The sequence below is a fragment of the Oncorhynchus clarkii genome, chromosome 13, assembly GCF_045791955.1.
Source record: "Oncorhynchus clarkii lewisi isolate Uvic-CL-2024 chromosome 13, UVic_Ocla_1.0, whole genome shotgun sequence".
Classification (NCBI taxonomy): Eukaryota; Metazoa; Chordata; class Actinopteri; order Salmoniformes; family Salmonidae; genus Oncorhynchus; species Oncorhynchus clarkii.
Window position 1 is genome coordinate 12843009 of NC_092159.1, and position 15072 is coordinate 12858080.

At 42.0% G+C, this 15072-nt stretch overlaps 1 protein-coding gene across 3 annotated transcripts in view; it reads left to right on the top strand.

The window, feature by feature from the left end:
- Positions 1-6964, top strand: part of LOC139424419 (venom factor-like) — a 28834-nt gene extending 21870 nt beyond the window's left edge. For 2 of the 3 annotated variants that reach the window (XM_071176205.1, XM_071176206.1), the window contains exons 35-44: positions 47-137; positions 251-302; positions 491-578; positions 1239-1328; positions 1728-1833; positions 2977-3066; positions 3187-3270; positions 5459-5539; positions 5754-5901; positions 6056-6964. In XM_071176205.1, the coding sequence (XP_071032306.1) occupies positions 47-137; positions 251-302; positions 491-578; positions 1239-1328; positions 1728-1833; positions 2977-3066; positions 3187-3270; positions 5459-5539; positions 5754-5901; positions 6056-6203 (978 nt within the window). In that variant the 3' untranslated portion in view covers positions 6204-6964. Of the gene's footprint in view, positions 1-46; positions 138-250; positions 303-490; positions 579-1238; positions 1329-1727; positions 1865-2103; positions 2123-2976; positions 3067-3186; positions 3271-5458; positions 5540-5753; positions 5902-6055 lie in introns of those variants that run through there. The other variant, XM_071176207.1, reaches the window with a different exon arrangement.
- Positions 6965-15072: the final 8108 nt, after the last annotated feature.

A 15072-nucleotide genomic window follows, 5' to 3' on the forward strand; every position in this document is an offset into this window, starting at 1 on the left:
TATTTGTTTGTGTTGTCACTTCCTGGTCTAATGACCTCTGACCTAGGTGGTGACCTACTACAACGAGCTCCCTGAGGTGCATGAGAAGAGCAGCTGCAAGAACTTTGATTTGGACGTGACCATCGCAGAATCTAGTGGTAGGTTAATCCAGCTCTCAATCTCCATTTGTATCTTAATCTTAATCTCAATCTTAGTCTCAATCCCAGTCTCAAATCTTAAACTCAATGTTTTTTTTTAACCCCGTTGACAGAAAAACCTCCACCAGATGCAGAGAAGTCCTACAGGATCACTATTAATGTCAGGTGAGATTATGCAGTACTATGTTGAATGTCTAGGCTACCTGGCAGTCTGTCTTTTCATACTCTCCTTTGGTCCCCTCTGGGAAATACACTAGGGTACTTACTGTTATTGGATAACACTTGAGTCTCTACTTTTTCATTCCATCTTCCTCTTCATTCTACTATTCTCTCTCTCTCTTTCCTTCCTCCAGGGCACTGGGACTAAGGGAGGTCAGGATGGTTGTTCTGGACATCAGTCTTCCTACTGGGTTCGTGCCAGAGAATGAAGACCTGGAGATGGTACTGGATCCCACGTTAAAGGGACAGTTCACCCCAATTACTAAGTTATACATTGGTTTCCTTACCCTGTCAACCGTCTATGGACAAGTTATGACAGCAATCCATGCTTTGGTTTTATTTCCCTGGCACTGTTTCCAGATGCTAACGTTTTAGCAGTAGCAGAAGTCCAATTCAAGTCATGGGACCGATATGTTTTATTTGTTTTGCACATCGTATCCAAATCATCGGAAAGTATCTAACACTTATTGTGAAGCTCAACAAAGTCACTTACAGAGGATTTGAACATGATGCCAAAAAATGCTAATATCGGACCCATTACTTTAATGAGATTTGCGCCACAAATGCTAAACGCTAAAGGGGATTTGTGCCACATATGCATTTGGAAACAGTGTCAGGGAAACTAAATCAAAGCATGGATTGCTGTCATACCTTGTCCATAGACTGCTTACAGGGTAAGGAAACCGATATGTAATTAAGGTGAATTATCCCTTTAATCTACTTGTAATGTTCATCTGTCTCCACTAGATGGCTGTCTAACTGCATGTCTGGTCTTTGACTCAATGTCCAACTTGTTTTCTACTGCATGTGTTTAAGTGTAGCTTATTGTGACCGTGTGCATATTGAAAGTGTTTGTTTGTTTTTGTGTTTGTTTGCCTCCAGCTGACCAACTCAGTGGACCGTTACATCAACAACTTCCAGATAGTGGACAACCTGAGTGACAGAGGCTCCCTCATCATCCACCTCTTCAAGGTACCAGAACAGATCTAGGATCAGTTTATCCTCTCAGAAATCCTAACTTTTTAGGTGGGATCTTAGATCAGTGTCAAGGGGTAACTTCCTTTTCATCATTCACCTGTTCAAGATACTGGAACCATAGAAATAGAATCTCAATAGAATCTCATTCTATTTCTATGACCTGAACGTAGAGAGACCAGCGTTACCATGTCAACCCTAGAAGTTGATTGGTCATACTTTTTTTTCGCTCTGTCTGGGTTGAGGTTGTCTGTGGCCTGTAGGCACAGATCTTGGATCAGCTTTCCCTCCCCAAATCTTAAAGGTAAAAGGCAAACTATTAACTCAAAACTGGCCTTAGATCAGTGTCCGGAAGTAGCTTCATTGTGCTCTTCTGTGGTCTACCTGTACTACCAGGTGTCCAACAAGGAGACTGAGACCATCATCTTCCGACTGCAGCAGACGTTCAAAGTGGGACTCCTCCAACCTTCATCTGTCACTGTCTATGAGTACTACAACCCAGGTAGATACTGTCTACGAGTACTACAACCCAGGTAGATACTGTCACTGTCTACGAGTACTACAACCAGGTAGATACTGTTACTGTCTACGAGTACTACAACCCAGGTAGATACTGTCTACGAGTACTACAACCCAGGTAGATACTGTCTACGAGTACTACAACCCAGGTAGATACTGTCACTGTCTACGAGTACTACAACCCAGGTAGATACTGTCTACGAGTACTACAACCAGGTAGATACTGTTACTGTCTACGAATACTACAACACAGGTAGATACTGTCTACGAGTACTACAACCCAGGTAGATACTGTCACTGTCTACGAGTACTACAACCCAGGTAGATACTGTCTACGAGTACTACAACCCAGGTAGATACTGTCACTGTCTACGAGTACTACAACCCAGGTAGATACTGTCTGAGTACTACAACCCAGGTAGATACTGTCACTGTCTAAGAGTACTACAACCCAGGTAGATACTGTCACTGTCTAAGAGTACTACAACCAGGTAGATACTGTTACTGTCTATGAATACTACAACCCAGGTAGATACTGTCTATGAGTACTACAACCCAGGTAGATACTGTCACTGTCTATGAGTACTACAACCCAGGTAGATACTGTCACTGTCTATGAGTACTACAACCCAGGTAGATACTGTCTACGAGGACTACAACCCAGGTAGATACTGTGACTGTCTACGAAGTACTACAACCCAGGTAGATACTGTCACTGTCAACGAGTACTACAACCCAGGTAGATACTGCTACTGTCTATAAGTACTACAACCCAGGTAGATACTGCTACTGTCTATGAGTACTACAACCCAGGTAGATACTGCTACTGTCTATGAGTACTACAACCCAGGTAGATACTGTCACTGTCTATGAGTACAACAACCCAGGTAGATACTGTCACTGTCTATATGAGTACTACAACCCAGGTAGATACTGCTACTGTCTATGAGTACTACAACCCAGGTAGATACTGTCACTCTATGAGTACTACAACCCAGGTAGGACTATGGTTTGTTTTGACCATATTTCATATGCCCTCGAACAAGAGAAGCTATTGTAAACATTGGAGTTGATCATTTCTCTCTGTCTGGTGGAGAAATGTTAACATAGCGTGTCTCTCTATCAGACCACCGCTGCAGTCGCTTCTACAGCCCCAAAGAGGACAAGGACGAACTCTCACAGATCTGCAGGAACAATATATGTCGCTGTACACAGGGTGAGTGTGTGTGTGCGTGCGTGTGTGTATCTGTGTGTGGTTGTGTGTGTGTGTGTGTGTGTTTATGTGTGTGCCATACATGAGTGTGTGTGATAATGATGTGTGTCTCTCTCCTATTAGGTGATTGCTGTGTGTCTAAGTCCCTAACTGATCCAGTCCCCTATGGAGCACGAGAGGACCACGCATGCAAAGGATTATACCACGGTATGCTATATCTGTTTTCACTATAGAATATAATACCCATGTTATAGACATTATATACATGTTGTAGATATTATAGGCATGTTATATGTATTATATACATGTTATAGGCATGTTATAGACATGTTATAGGCATGTTATAGACATTATATACATGTTGTAGATATTATAGACATGTTATATGTATTATATACATGTTATAGGCATGTTATAGGCATTATAGACATGTTATATAGATTATAGACATGTTATATGAATATTATAGGCATGTTATATGTATTATGTACATGTTATAGGCATGTTATAGACATTATATACATGTTGTAGATATTATAGGCATGTTATATGTATTATATACATGTTATAGGCATGTTATAGACATGTTATAGGCATTATTGACATGTTATAGACATGTTATATGAATGTTATAGGCATTATAGACATATTATAGGCATGTTATAGGCATTATAGACATGTTATAGGAATATTATAGGCATGTTATAGACAGACATGTAATAGGCATTACAGACATGTCATAGGCATTATAGACATGTTGTATGAATATTATAGGCAATATAGACATGTTATAGACATCTTATAGGCATATTATAGGCATGTTATAGGCATTATAGGCAGGGTATAGACATGTTATAAGAATATTATAGGCATTATAGGGATGTTATAGGCATGTTATAGACAGACATGTTATAGGCATTATAGACATGTTATAGATGTGTTATAGACATAATGTTATATACGTTATAGACATGTCATAGGCATTATAGACATGTTATAGATATGTTCTGAACATTATAGACATGCTATAGAAGTGTTATAGGCATTGTATGCATGTTATAGACCTTATAGACATGTTATAGTCATTGTAGACACGTTATAGGCATAGACATGTTATAGGCATTATAGACATGATAGACACTTTAGACATGTTATAAACATGTTATAGACAGACATTTTATAGACATTATAGATGTTATAGGCATTAAACATATGTTAGACGTGTTATAGACATGTCATAGACATGTTATAGGCATTATAGACATGTTATAGATATGTTCTGAAGATTATATACATGTTATAGACGTGTTATATGCATTGTATGCATGTTATAGACATTATATACATGTTATTGACATGTTATAAGCATTATAGACATGTTATAGACGTTATAGATATGTTCTGAACGTTATAGACAGGCTATATAAATTATAGACATGTTATAGGCACTATATACATTTTATAGACATAGACATGTTATAAGCATTTATAGACATGTTATAAGCATTATAGACATGTTATAGGCATGTTATAGGCATAGACATGTTATAGGCATAGACATGTAATAGGCATGTTATAGAGATTATAGACATGTTATAGGCATAGACATGTAATAGGCATGTTATAGACATTATAGACATGTTACAGGCATTATAGACATATAGGCATGTTATAGAGATTATAGACATGTTATAGGCATTATAGACATATAGGCATGTTATAGAGATTATAGACATGTTATAGGCATTCTAGACATATAGGCATGTTATAGAGATTATAGACATGTTATAGGCATTCTAGACATATAGGCATGCTATAGAGATTATAGACATGTTATAGGCATTATAGAGATATAGGCATGCTATAGAGATTATAGACATGTTATAGGCATTCTAGACATATAGGCATGCTGTAGAGATTATAGACATGTTATAGGCATTATAGACATATAGGCATGTTATAGAGATTATAGACATGTTATAGGCAATCTAGACATATAGGCATGCTATAGAGATTATAGACATGTTATAGGCATTATAGACATATAGGCATGTTATAGAGATTATAGACATGTTATAGGCATTCTAGACATATAGGCATTCTATAGAGATTATAGACATGTTATAGGCATTATAGACATGTTATAGAGATTATAGACATGTTATAGGCATTATAGATCTGTAAATATGCCACACTGAGACAATACTAAACCATGTACAGTATATGGTACAGCTATAAATGAATGTTGTCCGTCAGAGGTGAAACTATCATCTAACGCTTCATTCTTTAATTGTCTTAGTCAAATTGTTCCTTGGGGACAGTCAAGTGTATTAAATCATTGATTGAGTAGAGTGTATTTTGCTGTTCTGATGCTTCTCACGCGTCTGTCCTCCAGTGTACAAGGCCAAGGTCCTGAGTGTCAGCCAGAGTCAGTATGACAGATATGAGATGAAGATCACACAGGTTATAAAAATAGGTAAGCATCTTATGTCATCTAGTCCTTCTCTGTCCTCTACCCATCTCTCCTTACCCTCTTTGTTTCAGAATGTGATGCTGAGTTAGTTCAAACATGGTTAACTCTGTCTCTCCCTCCCTCCCTCCCTCCCTCCCTCCCTCCCTCCCTCCCTCCCTCCCTCCCTCCCTCCCTCCCTCCCTCCCTCCCTCCCTCCCTCCCTCCCCTCTCTCTCTAGGAGTGGAGGAAGGGGTCAGTGTGGGTGACACTAAGGTCTTCCTGTCACATGCTGGCTGTAGAGGAGGTCTGGACCTGAAGGAGGGTACAGACTACCTCATCATGGGGCCAAAAACTGACCTCTGGTACAAGGACAGCTCCACCAACAGGTGGGGAGAGGCAGTGACATGTTATAATGGACTTATAGTACTGACAAGACAAAGCAAGTCAGAGCAATAAAGTTATGTTAATATCTGCCTAAAGGGGTTATTTTCTCTCTTCTTTCCCTCTTCTTTCCCTCTTCTCTCTCTCTCTCTCTCTCAGTGCTACATACATGCTGGGCAAGGATGCCTGGGTAGAGCGTTGGCCCACCTCAACAGAGTGTGCTAGTGATGCCAAACTCAAGGCCAGGTGCACAGAGCTGGACAACTTCAGCAAGGACCTCTCAGAGAAGGGATGTCGGTTTAAATAGACTCTCACTCACTCACTCACTCACTCACTCACTCACTCACTCACTCACTCACTCACTCACTCACTCACACTTTGCCTATGAGCTGCCATGTAGCTTTACACCTCTGGATGCACTGGTTCAGCAGAAACTGTCACCATTTGAGCCATGCAGTCGACATATACTGCTCTGTTGTATAATCACCATGGTAACCATTAGAGGAAAATGGACATTAGAATTAGAAAGCGTAAAAACATGACAGACTGGTGTTAAGCCTGGGTGGGTCTAGGATTGTGTTACTGGGAGCTCAGCGATTCGTCACAGCCAGGGCTACTTGATATGGCATACAATCACAACACACACACTCACACGATGGGAACTCGCTCAGGTGGCACTTGGTGCAGTGGAATATTGTCTCACTACTGTGTAGAATGCATTAGTGTTCCTGGATGTTCCACATAGAGAGAATAACAGAATGCAGAACACCAGGGAGATTCTCAGTACAATAACAGAATGCAGAACACCAGGGAGATTCTCAGTACAATAACAGAATGCAGAACACCAGGGAGATTCTCAGTACAATAACAGAATGCAGAACACCAGGGAGATTCTCAGTACAAACCCTGTATTGAGTTGTGATTATTCACAGCCGTCTCTTTCTCATTCAGTTTGACTACTTGCCCATGTTGTAGATTGCAGTACTTTATTCCCATCGTTGCCACAGATTTGCAAACATAATGATCAACCCATATTCTGCTCTAAGAAAAATAAATGGATGTGTTGTGGTTGGGTTGATTGAAGTATTCTTGGGGTATTATATTGTAAAAAATGCTGTTATAGTTCTTGCACTCTCACACACTCACTCTCTCTCACACACAGGAACACACGCAGGTCAGGTACTAATATCAATGACATATAGGTAGGCCAACAGTATGTAAACTAACTTCAAATAACAGAATATCAGTCTACTTTTGAAATGCTATCGCCATAGCAATGACTCATGATTTCCATGGGATTTTCTGCTGCCTCTAAAATGTGTGTGTGCCCTACATAATCTAAATAGGAAGGTCTGGTAATGGGCAGCTGGTCACACAGCGTAGTGTTGGTAGTGTACACACACGCGCACACACACTGGCATTGCATGCGTAGTGGGTACACACAGAGTGACTTACACACAGTAGCATTTGCTCAGGGGGATATTTCACTGCTTCTGTATCAGATAATGAGATGTAGTCCTGCATTGAGAAGGGGAGAGAAAAAGGCCTACAATTGGAGAGAGAGATGGAGAGGGATAAATACAATGAGAGAGATGGAGAGAAATACAATGAGAGAAATATAAATGGAGAGAAATACAATGAGAGATGGAGAGAAATACAATGAGAGCGAGATAAATACAATGAGAGAGAAATATAATAAGAGATAAATACAATGAGAGAGATGGAGAGAGAAATACAATGAGAGAAATACAAAGGGAGAGAGAAATATAAGAGAGAAATATAATGAGATAAATACAATGAGAGAGACAAATACAATGAGAGAGATGGAGAGAAATACAATGAGAGAGATGGAGAGAAATACAATGAGAGAGATGGAGAGAGAAATACAATGAGAGAGATGGAGAGAGAAATACAATGAGAGAGATGGAGAGAAATACAATGGAGAGAGATGGAGAGAGAAATACAATGAGGGAGATGGAGAAAGAAATACAATGAGAGCGAGATAAATACAATGAGAGAGATAAATATAATAAGAGAGATAAATACAATGAGATGGAGAGATAAATACAATGAGAGAGATGGAGAGAGAAATACAATGAGAGATGGAGAAAGAAATACAATGAGAGCGAGATAAATACAATGAGAGAGATAAATATAATAAGAGAGATAAATACAATGAGATGGAGAGATAAATACAATTAGGGAGATAAATACAATGAGCGAGAGAGAGATGGAGAGAGATAAATACAATGAGGGAGATAAATACAATAAGAGATAAATACAATGAGAGAGAGAGAGATAAATACAATGAGATAAAGATAAGCAAATATGTCTCTTAATCCTCGGGCCAAAAGGAGTTGAGTTACTGCTTAGTTACTGTAGGCTACATTAGCACGCTAACTTAGTGCTCTGCACTGATACTGGAGATCACAGAACAGCAGCTACTGTGGGACAGTGGCTATGTTTCTTCTCCTGAAGTGTGTGCGCTTATACTCCCTGTCATGATTTTAAAAAGAATGGACTGGTGTAAGGGAACTCACACTAGCCATGCTTGCACCTTTCCAATGCTTTTAAATGCATTAGGGGGAGTGATCGAAAGCACAACTCTGGGTGAAGGGTAAAGAATCAGAACTCAGCTTCTGGGTACAATGGCAGATTCCTCGTGTCCTCTCTTCTCGTCTCCTTCTCAAAACGGCACAGGAAAGCGTGGAGAGTGTTGGAGGACAAGACCCTAGGTTCCTTCTTCTCCAATCCTTGATTATTCCTACTGAAGTGAGGAGAGAGGAACATGAGGAATTTGAGACTTACTGACACAGCAGTTGTTTCGTATCTCTCTCACACACAAGAGGAGGAAGTCACACTCTCTCCTTTGTCTTGAGTTATTACCCTCATCTTAGTATTATACATGTGGTGAAACAGACATATTTGTAAATCAACATGATTTCAGAGTGAAACATTTATGTTCGATAAGAGTTTGAAATGTCAGTGTTCATAACATTTAAAATTCTGTCGGTGAGATCTTCAAGTGTATGATAAAGGAGAAGGACAAATCCCTCCAAATTAAAAGCCTTACTAAGCAGAATCCTGAGAGGGATTGTTATGGGAACAAGTTGTTTTGGAGCCAAACTAGTTCACCTAGTTCACCTGTGCACACACTCTCTCTGTGTGTGTGTGTGTGTGTGTGTGTGTGTGTGTGTGTGTGTGTGTGCGCACGCGCGCTCCTCCTTTTAGCCCAAAGTAAAAAGCATGGAACACTGCCTGAATTCTGACCATGTAGGCCTTAGAACATAAGCCAGCCAATCAGCGCTCCTTTCTCCTTGAGACAACACCCAGGGGAACAGATGTGGCCCAGGAAATGAAGAGGATCGGCATCATGGGTATTCACACACAAACCTCCACTCTCTCTAGTAAATCTTGAAGACGCACACACACAAGACGTCACACACAACATCCTGATTTAATTTCCTGTGTTGTGACATGAAATACACAAGATGACAATCTTGAGACAGTCTCTCCTTTTTTCTAATCTCTATACTGTCCGTGCTTCTATATCATCATTTATAGGGGGCGCAGTATGTGTGTTGAAGGCATGACGGAGCCCAGAAACAGGATCTGTTATCTGGATAACACTGTCTGCAGTCTCCAGTGGGAAACTACAGTTGAAGTCAGAAGTTTACATACACCTTAAACTCAGTTTTTCACAAGGGAACAGAGTGCCATTTGGGGAGCAGCCGTATAGTCCACTTGATCCTCTTGTTTTCACTTCTGACTGTTGATTAATGTGGAAAGAGAAGATGTGAGATGAACGCTGACGCCCATGGCAGGTGCAGAGTGTGTGTGTGTATGAGAGAGAGGGTTGGTTGCCTGGGACCGACCGGGGCTGACACTGAGGGAGGGGGACTGTGGGAAAAGAACCCTGGGACCGACCGGGGCTGACACTGAGGGAGGGGGACTGTGGGAAAAGAACCCTGGAACCGACCGGGGCTGACACTGAGGGAGGGGGACTGTGGGAATAGAACCCTGGAACCGACCGGGGCTGACACTGAGGGAGGGGGACTGTGGGAAAAGAACCCTGGGACCGACCGGGGCTGACACTGAGGGAGGGGGACTGTGGGAAAAGAACCCTGGAACCGACCGGGGCTGACACTGAGGGAGGGGGACTGTGGGAAAAGAACCCTGGGACCGACCGGGGCTGACACTGAGGGAGGGGGACTGTGGGAAAAGAACCCTGGGAGCCTGATGCCCAGTCATAATAACACAGGGAGGAAACAGTAATGCAAAGCTCACACAGAGAGAACCAAGGCCACAGTATGTGTGTGAGAGAGAGGGATGGGAAGCATAGAACTGGAGCTTTTAAGAAGATTAGTGTTATATCAGCTGGAATGGTATATGTTTTATTGTGCTAAGTCTGCTACTGTTTAGACATTACGCTACCACTACTGCCTTTCATCCTGCTACTGTTTAGACTATACTATACTACTACTGCCTTTCATCCTGCTATTGTTTAGACATTACACAACTACTACTGCCTTTCATCCTGCTGCTGTTTAGACTATACTATACCACTACTGCCTTTCAGTCTGCTACTGTTTAGACATTACACTACCACTACTGCCTTTCATCCTGCTGCTGTTTAGACTATACTATACCACTACTGCCTTTCAGTCTGCTACTGTTTAGACATTACACTACCACTACTGCCTTTCATCCTGCTACTGTTTAGACTATACTATACCACTACTGCCTTTTATCCTGCTACTGTTTAGACATTACTCTACTAATACAGCCTTTCATCCTGCTACTGTTTAGACATTACTATACTACTGCAGCAGGGTTCCCCAACTAGCGGCCTGGGGGTGATTTGAGACAGTCTCCCAGTTCGACAGTCTCGACAGTTGTCCCATGGCTGAATCTAGTAGATGAGCCCTATACATAGCCTTTCAGTTATGGCAAGTCTGTCTGACCAATTGTTTCCTAGTTACAATGCTTTACAACTTGTCGTACATCACAACTCAGTAGATTAAACAGCAAATGACACCAACTCCCCCTTCTGTAATACCCACCTACCTGCTGACTCAAGCCCCTGCATTCTTATCAACAGGTGTGAGATCAGTTCAAACCTACCTGCTGACTCAAGCCCCTGCATTCTTATCAACAGGTGTGAGATCAGTTCAAACTTACCTGCTGACCCAACCCCCTGCATTCTTATCAACAGGTGTGAGATCAGTTCAAAGCTACCTGCTGACCCAACCCCCTGCATTCTTATCAACAGGTGTGAGATCAGTTCAAAGCTACCTGCTGACCCAACCCCCTGCATTCTTATCAACAGGTGTGAGATCAGTTCAAAGCTACCTGCTGACCCAACCCCCTGCATTCTTATCAACAGGTGTGAGATCAGTTCAAAGCTACCTGCTGACCCAACCCCCTGCATTCTTATCAACAGGTGTGAGATCAGTTCAAAGCTACCTGCTGACCCAACCCCCTGCATTCTTATCAACAGGTGTGAGATCAGTTCAAAGCTACCTGCTGACCCAACCCCCTGCATTCTTATCAACAGGTGTGAGATCAGTTCAAAGCTACCTGCTGACCCAACCCCCTGCATTCTTATCAACAGGTGTGAGATCAGTTCAAAGCTACCTGCTGACCCAACCCCCTGCATTCTTATCAACAGGTGTGAGATCAGTTCAAAGCTACCTGCTGACCCAAGCCCCTGCATTCTTATCAACAGGTGTGAGATCAGTTCAAAGCTACCTGCTGACCCAACCCCCTGCATTCTTATCAACAGGTGTGAGATCAGTTCAAAGCTACCTGCTGACCCAAGCCCCTGCATTCTTATCAACAGGTGTGAGATCAGTTCAAAGCTACCTGCTGACCCAACCCCCTGCATTCTTATCAACAGGTGTGAGATCAGTTCAAAGCTACCTGCTGACCCAACCCCCTGCATTCTTATCAACAGGTGTGAGATCAGTTCAAAGCTACCTGCTGACCCAACCCCCTGCATTCTTATCAACAGGTGTGAGATCAGTTCAAAGCATACCTAACTAATGCAGTACCAATTGAATCCTTTTTATTTTATTTTTATTTCACCTTTATTTAACCAGGTAAGATAGTTGAGAACAAGTTCTCCTTTACAACTGCGACCTGGCCAAGATAAAGCAAAACAGAGTTACACAAACAACCACACAGAGTTACATAGAATAAACAACTGTACAGTCAACACAATAAAATAAAAAAATGTCTATATACAGTGTGTGCAATTTGGGTAGGTGGCTGTTTGTGTTCGACTCGAGATAAGCTTGACTTTGCCAATGTCAAGGCCATAACACACTTGTCTTGAGTTTTATCTTAGTGTATGAGTGCTCTGACTTAGAGGAGGCTGGTGGGAGGAACTATAGGAGGACGGGCTCATTGTAGTGGCTGGAATAAAATCAACTGGAATGGTACCAAACACATCAAACACAACGTTTGACTCCATTCCATTAATTCCATTCCAACCATTACAATGAGCCCATCCTCCTAAAGCTCATACCACCAGCCTCCTCTGTATGACTAATTCCACACACACTACCTATCTGCGGTTCATCAATTATAGTCAACATCTCAAGGTAAACCTTTAATCATAGGTTAGTGACATAAGATGTTTTAATATTGCACATAAAGGACTAACTAACTCCCACGCGTCCAAGTTATAGAAAAACACATGCCAACATCATTTTGTAATTGCCCTAAATGTATAAATAAAGTTATTTTAAATGAATTGACTTCACTCATACTGTACCGTCTAAGTGTGCACTTCCACTAAACACACTTGATTTATCCTTTTCTTTGATAAAGTAACATCATGCCAAACAAACCCACTTGATGGTCAAGCTGTGCCAGGCAGATGAACAGATTCAATATAGCATCATAGTGAAGGAGAACTCTATTGGCATCTAATGCTTCTCTCTTCTTTCATCATTATCATCCACTCTCATTCAAGTTCACTTTCTGTCTCGCTGAGACTTGTACAGTCTGTATAGTCCCAGTTGTGTGTGTGTGTGTGTGTGTGTGTGTGTGTGTGTGTGTGTGTGTGTGTGTGTGTCTTTATTCATAACTGTTAATGAGTTCTCAGAAGAGATACTATGCATAAATGCGGCATTGGGAATATATGATGCTGCCAGGTTTCAAGTCCCAACACATGACTGTTTCTGGTTCCCTGTTTTCCACCATCACCTGCTAGACAGTTGGCCTGTCTACAGCAATAATAACTGTCTCATTAACACAGACACACAAGCATGTACACAATCACATCCTTAAACATCTGCCAAGACAGAGTTCGCTACCCTGAGTGCCTTGTTTGATCCTACATTAAGAGTGTGTGTGTGTGTGTGTGTGTGTGTGTGTGTGTGTGTGTGTGTGTGTGTGTGTGTGTGTGTGTGTGTGTGTGTTGTCTGTCTGTGTCTGTCTGTGTGTGGTTATGACAGACAGTCCCCTCTCCTTTATGGACCAATCATCACATGTTCCATAGGTATCCCTCACCTTTCCATTGGACAGTACCAGCTGTGTAACTCCACTACAGGAGTGTTGGAGCAGTATGGTAAACAGTGGGCAAAGTTGGTTGAAAGGTCATTGTATTGTCATGACAATCTGTGAAAGCCAGCTCCTCTGTTTGTAACCCTGTTGTCTTGAACACACACACACACACACACACACTTTCTCTCTCTCTCCTGCTCTCTCCTTCTGCTGCATTAACAAGATTAAGAGAGGACAATTAGCAAACCACTCACAACCACTTGTATCACTCTGGGAAAGAACGACAGAAATCTCCCTCTCTCCTCTTCCAAAAGAAGGGATTTCCTCTGGTCTTGAGTTGTGAAGTAAAGGCTTTAAGTGTCTGATCTGATGTGCTAATGTTGGCACCGGTAACAATGGTCTAGTGTATAGAGGGAGTTTATTTTGGGGGTCTGGTTAATGGGGGGAAGTGGAAGGTATTGTTCCCTGTGTGTGTGCCTGTGCGTGTGTGTGCGTATCAGACTACGGTCTTTGGTATCTGTGTTTCAAATAGCACCCTATTCCCTATATAGTGCAGTACGTTTGATCAGAGCCCTATCAAACGTAGTGTACTATATAGGGAATAGAGTGCAATCTGGCACACAGCCTGTGTCAAGGTCCGGACACACTGGTAGAGAGGTGACATCATTGTCACTAGTTGCTGCCCAGATACAGAGGCTTGAAGGAGGAAGCATTTTATTATCGCCAAATTAGGTGACAATAGATTTGTCGATGTGTGTGTGTGTCAGTGCAAGCAGGCATTTGTGTGTGTGTGTGTGTGTGTGTGTTGGTGGGGTTTACTTACACACACCGATTAATCAATTCAAAACAGAATGATCTCTCTCATAGCCTCTCAGTTAGACTAAAAGAAAGGCTGTGGAAAAACAGAGACAGCAGCTCTCATCGGAGCCAACAATGTAAAGGATGACATGACTGTTTAATCCAAATGTTCCAACTTTTCTCACACTTTGTAATCAGATTCCAGCTGCCAGCTGTAAGCAACTGCATCATACGACAAGTGTGTGTGTGTGTGTGTGTGTGTGTGACTGTGCGTGTGACTGTGCGTGTGACTGTGTGTGACTGTGTGTGACTGTGTGTTTGTGTTTTACATAAACTCAACCTCAGCCCCAGCTGTGTACAGTAATGTCAGTCGTCAACCTGACTACAAGTCAGTAATGGAAAAGGGAGTGACTAGTGAGTATTGAAATAGGGGGAGAGGAAGAGGGATTCAAAGAGGGATGTCAGCTGGTTGATTTGAGAGGCATTGTGAGGGTGTGAGAAAAAGACAGCGAGACAGAGACAGCCGCTGACAGAGACAGCGAGACAGAGACAGGGAAAGAGAGACAGAGTGAGACGAAGGCAGAGAGGAACAGTTGATTGAGAAAGAGAGAAAGATCTGTGAATAATCTGTGAATCCAGAAGCACCCAGGAACAGGTTCAGTGACATGCTGGTACATAGACCCTTAGATGTGGCCAGAGGAGGTTTACACATAGAGAAATAAAGTAGAGTGTTCTAGTCATGTCCCACATGGCACCCTGATCCCAATACAGTGCACTACTTTTGACCAGGCCCCATAGAGCTCTAGTCAAAAGTAGTGCACTATAGCAGGGAATGGGGTTCCATTTGGGATGCACATTGGATCTTT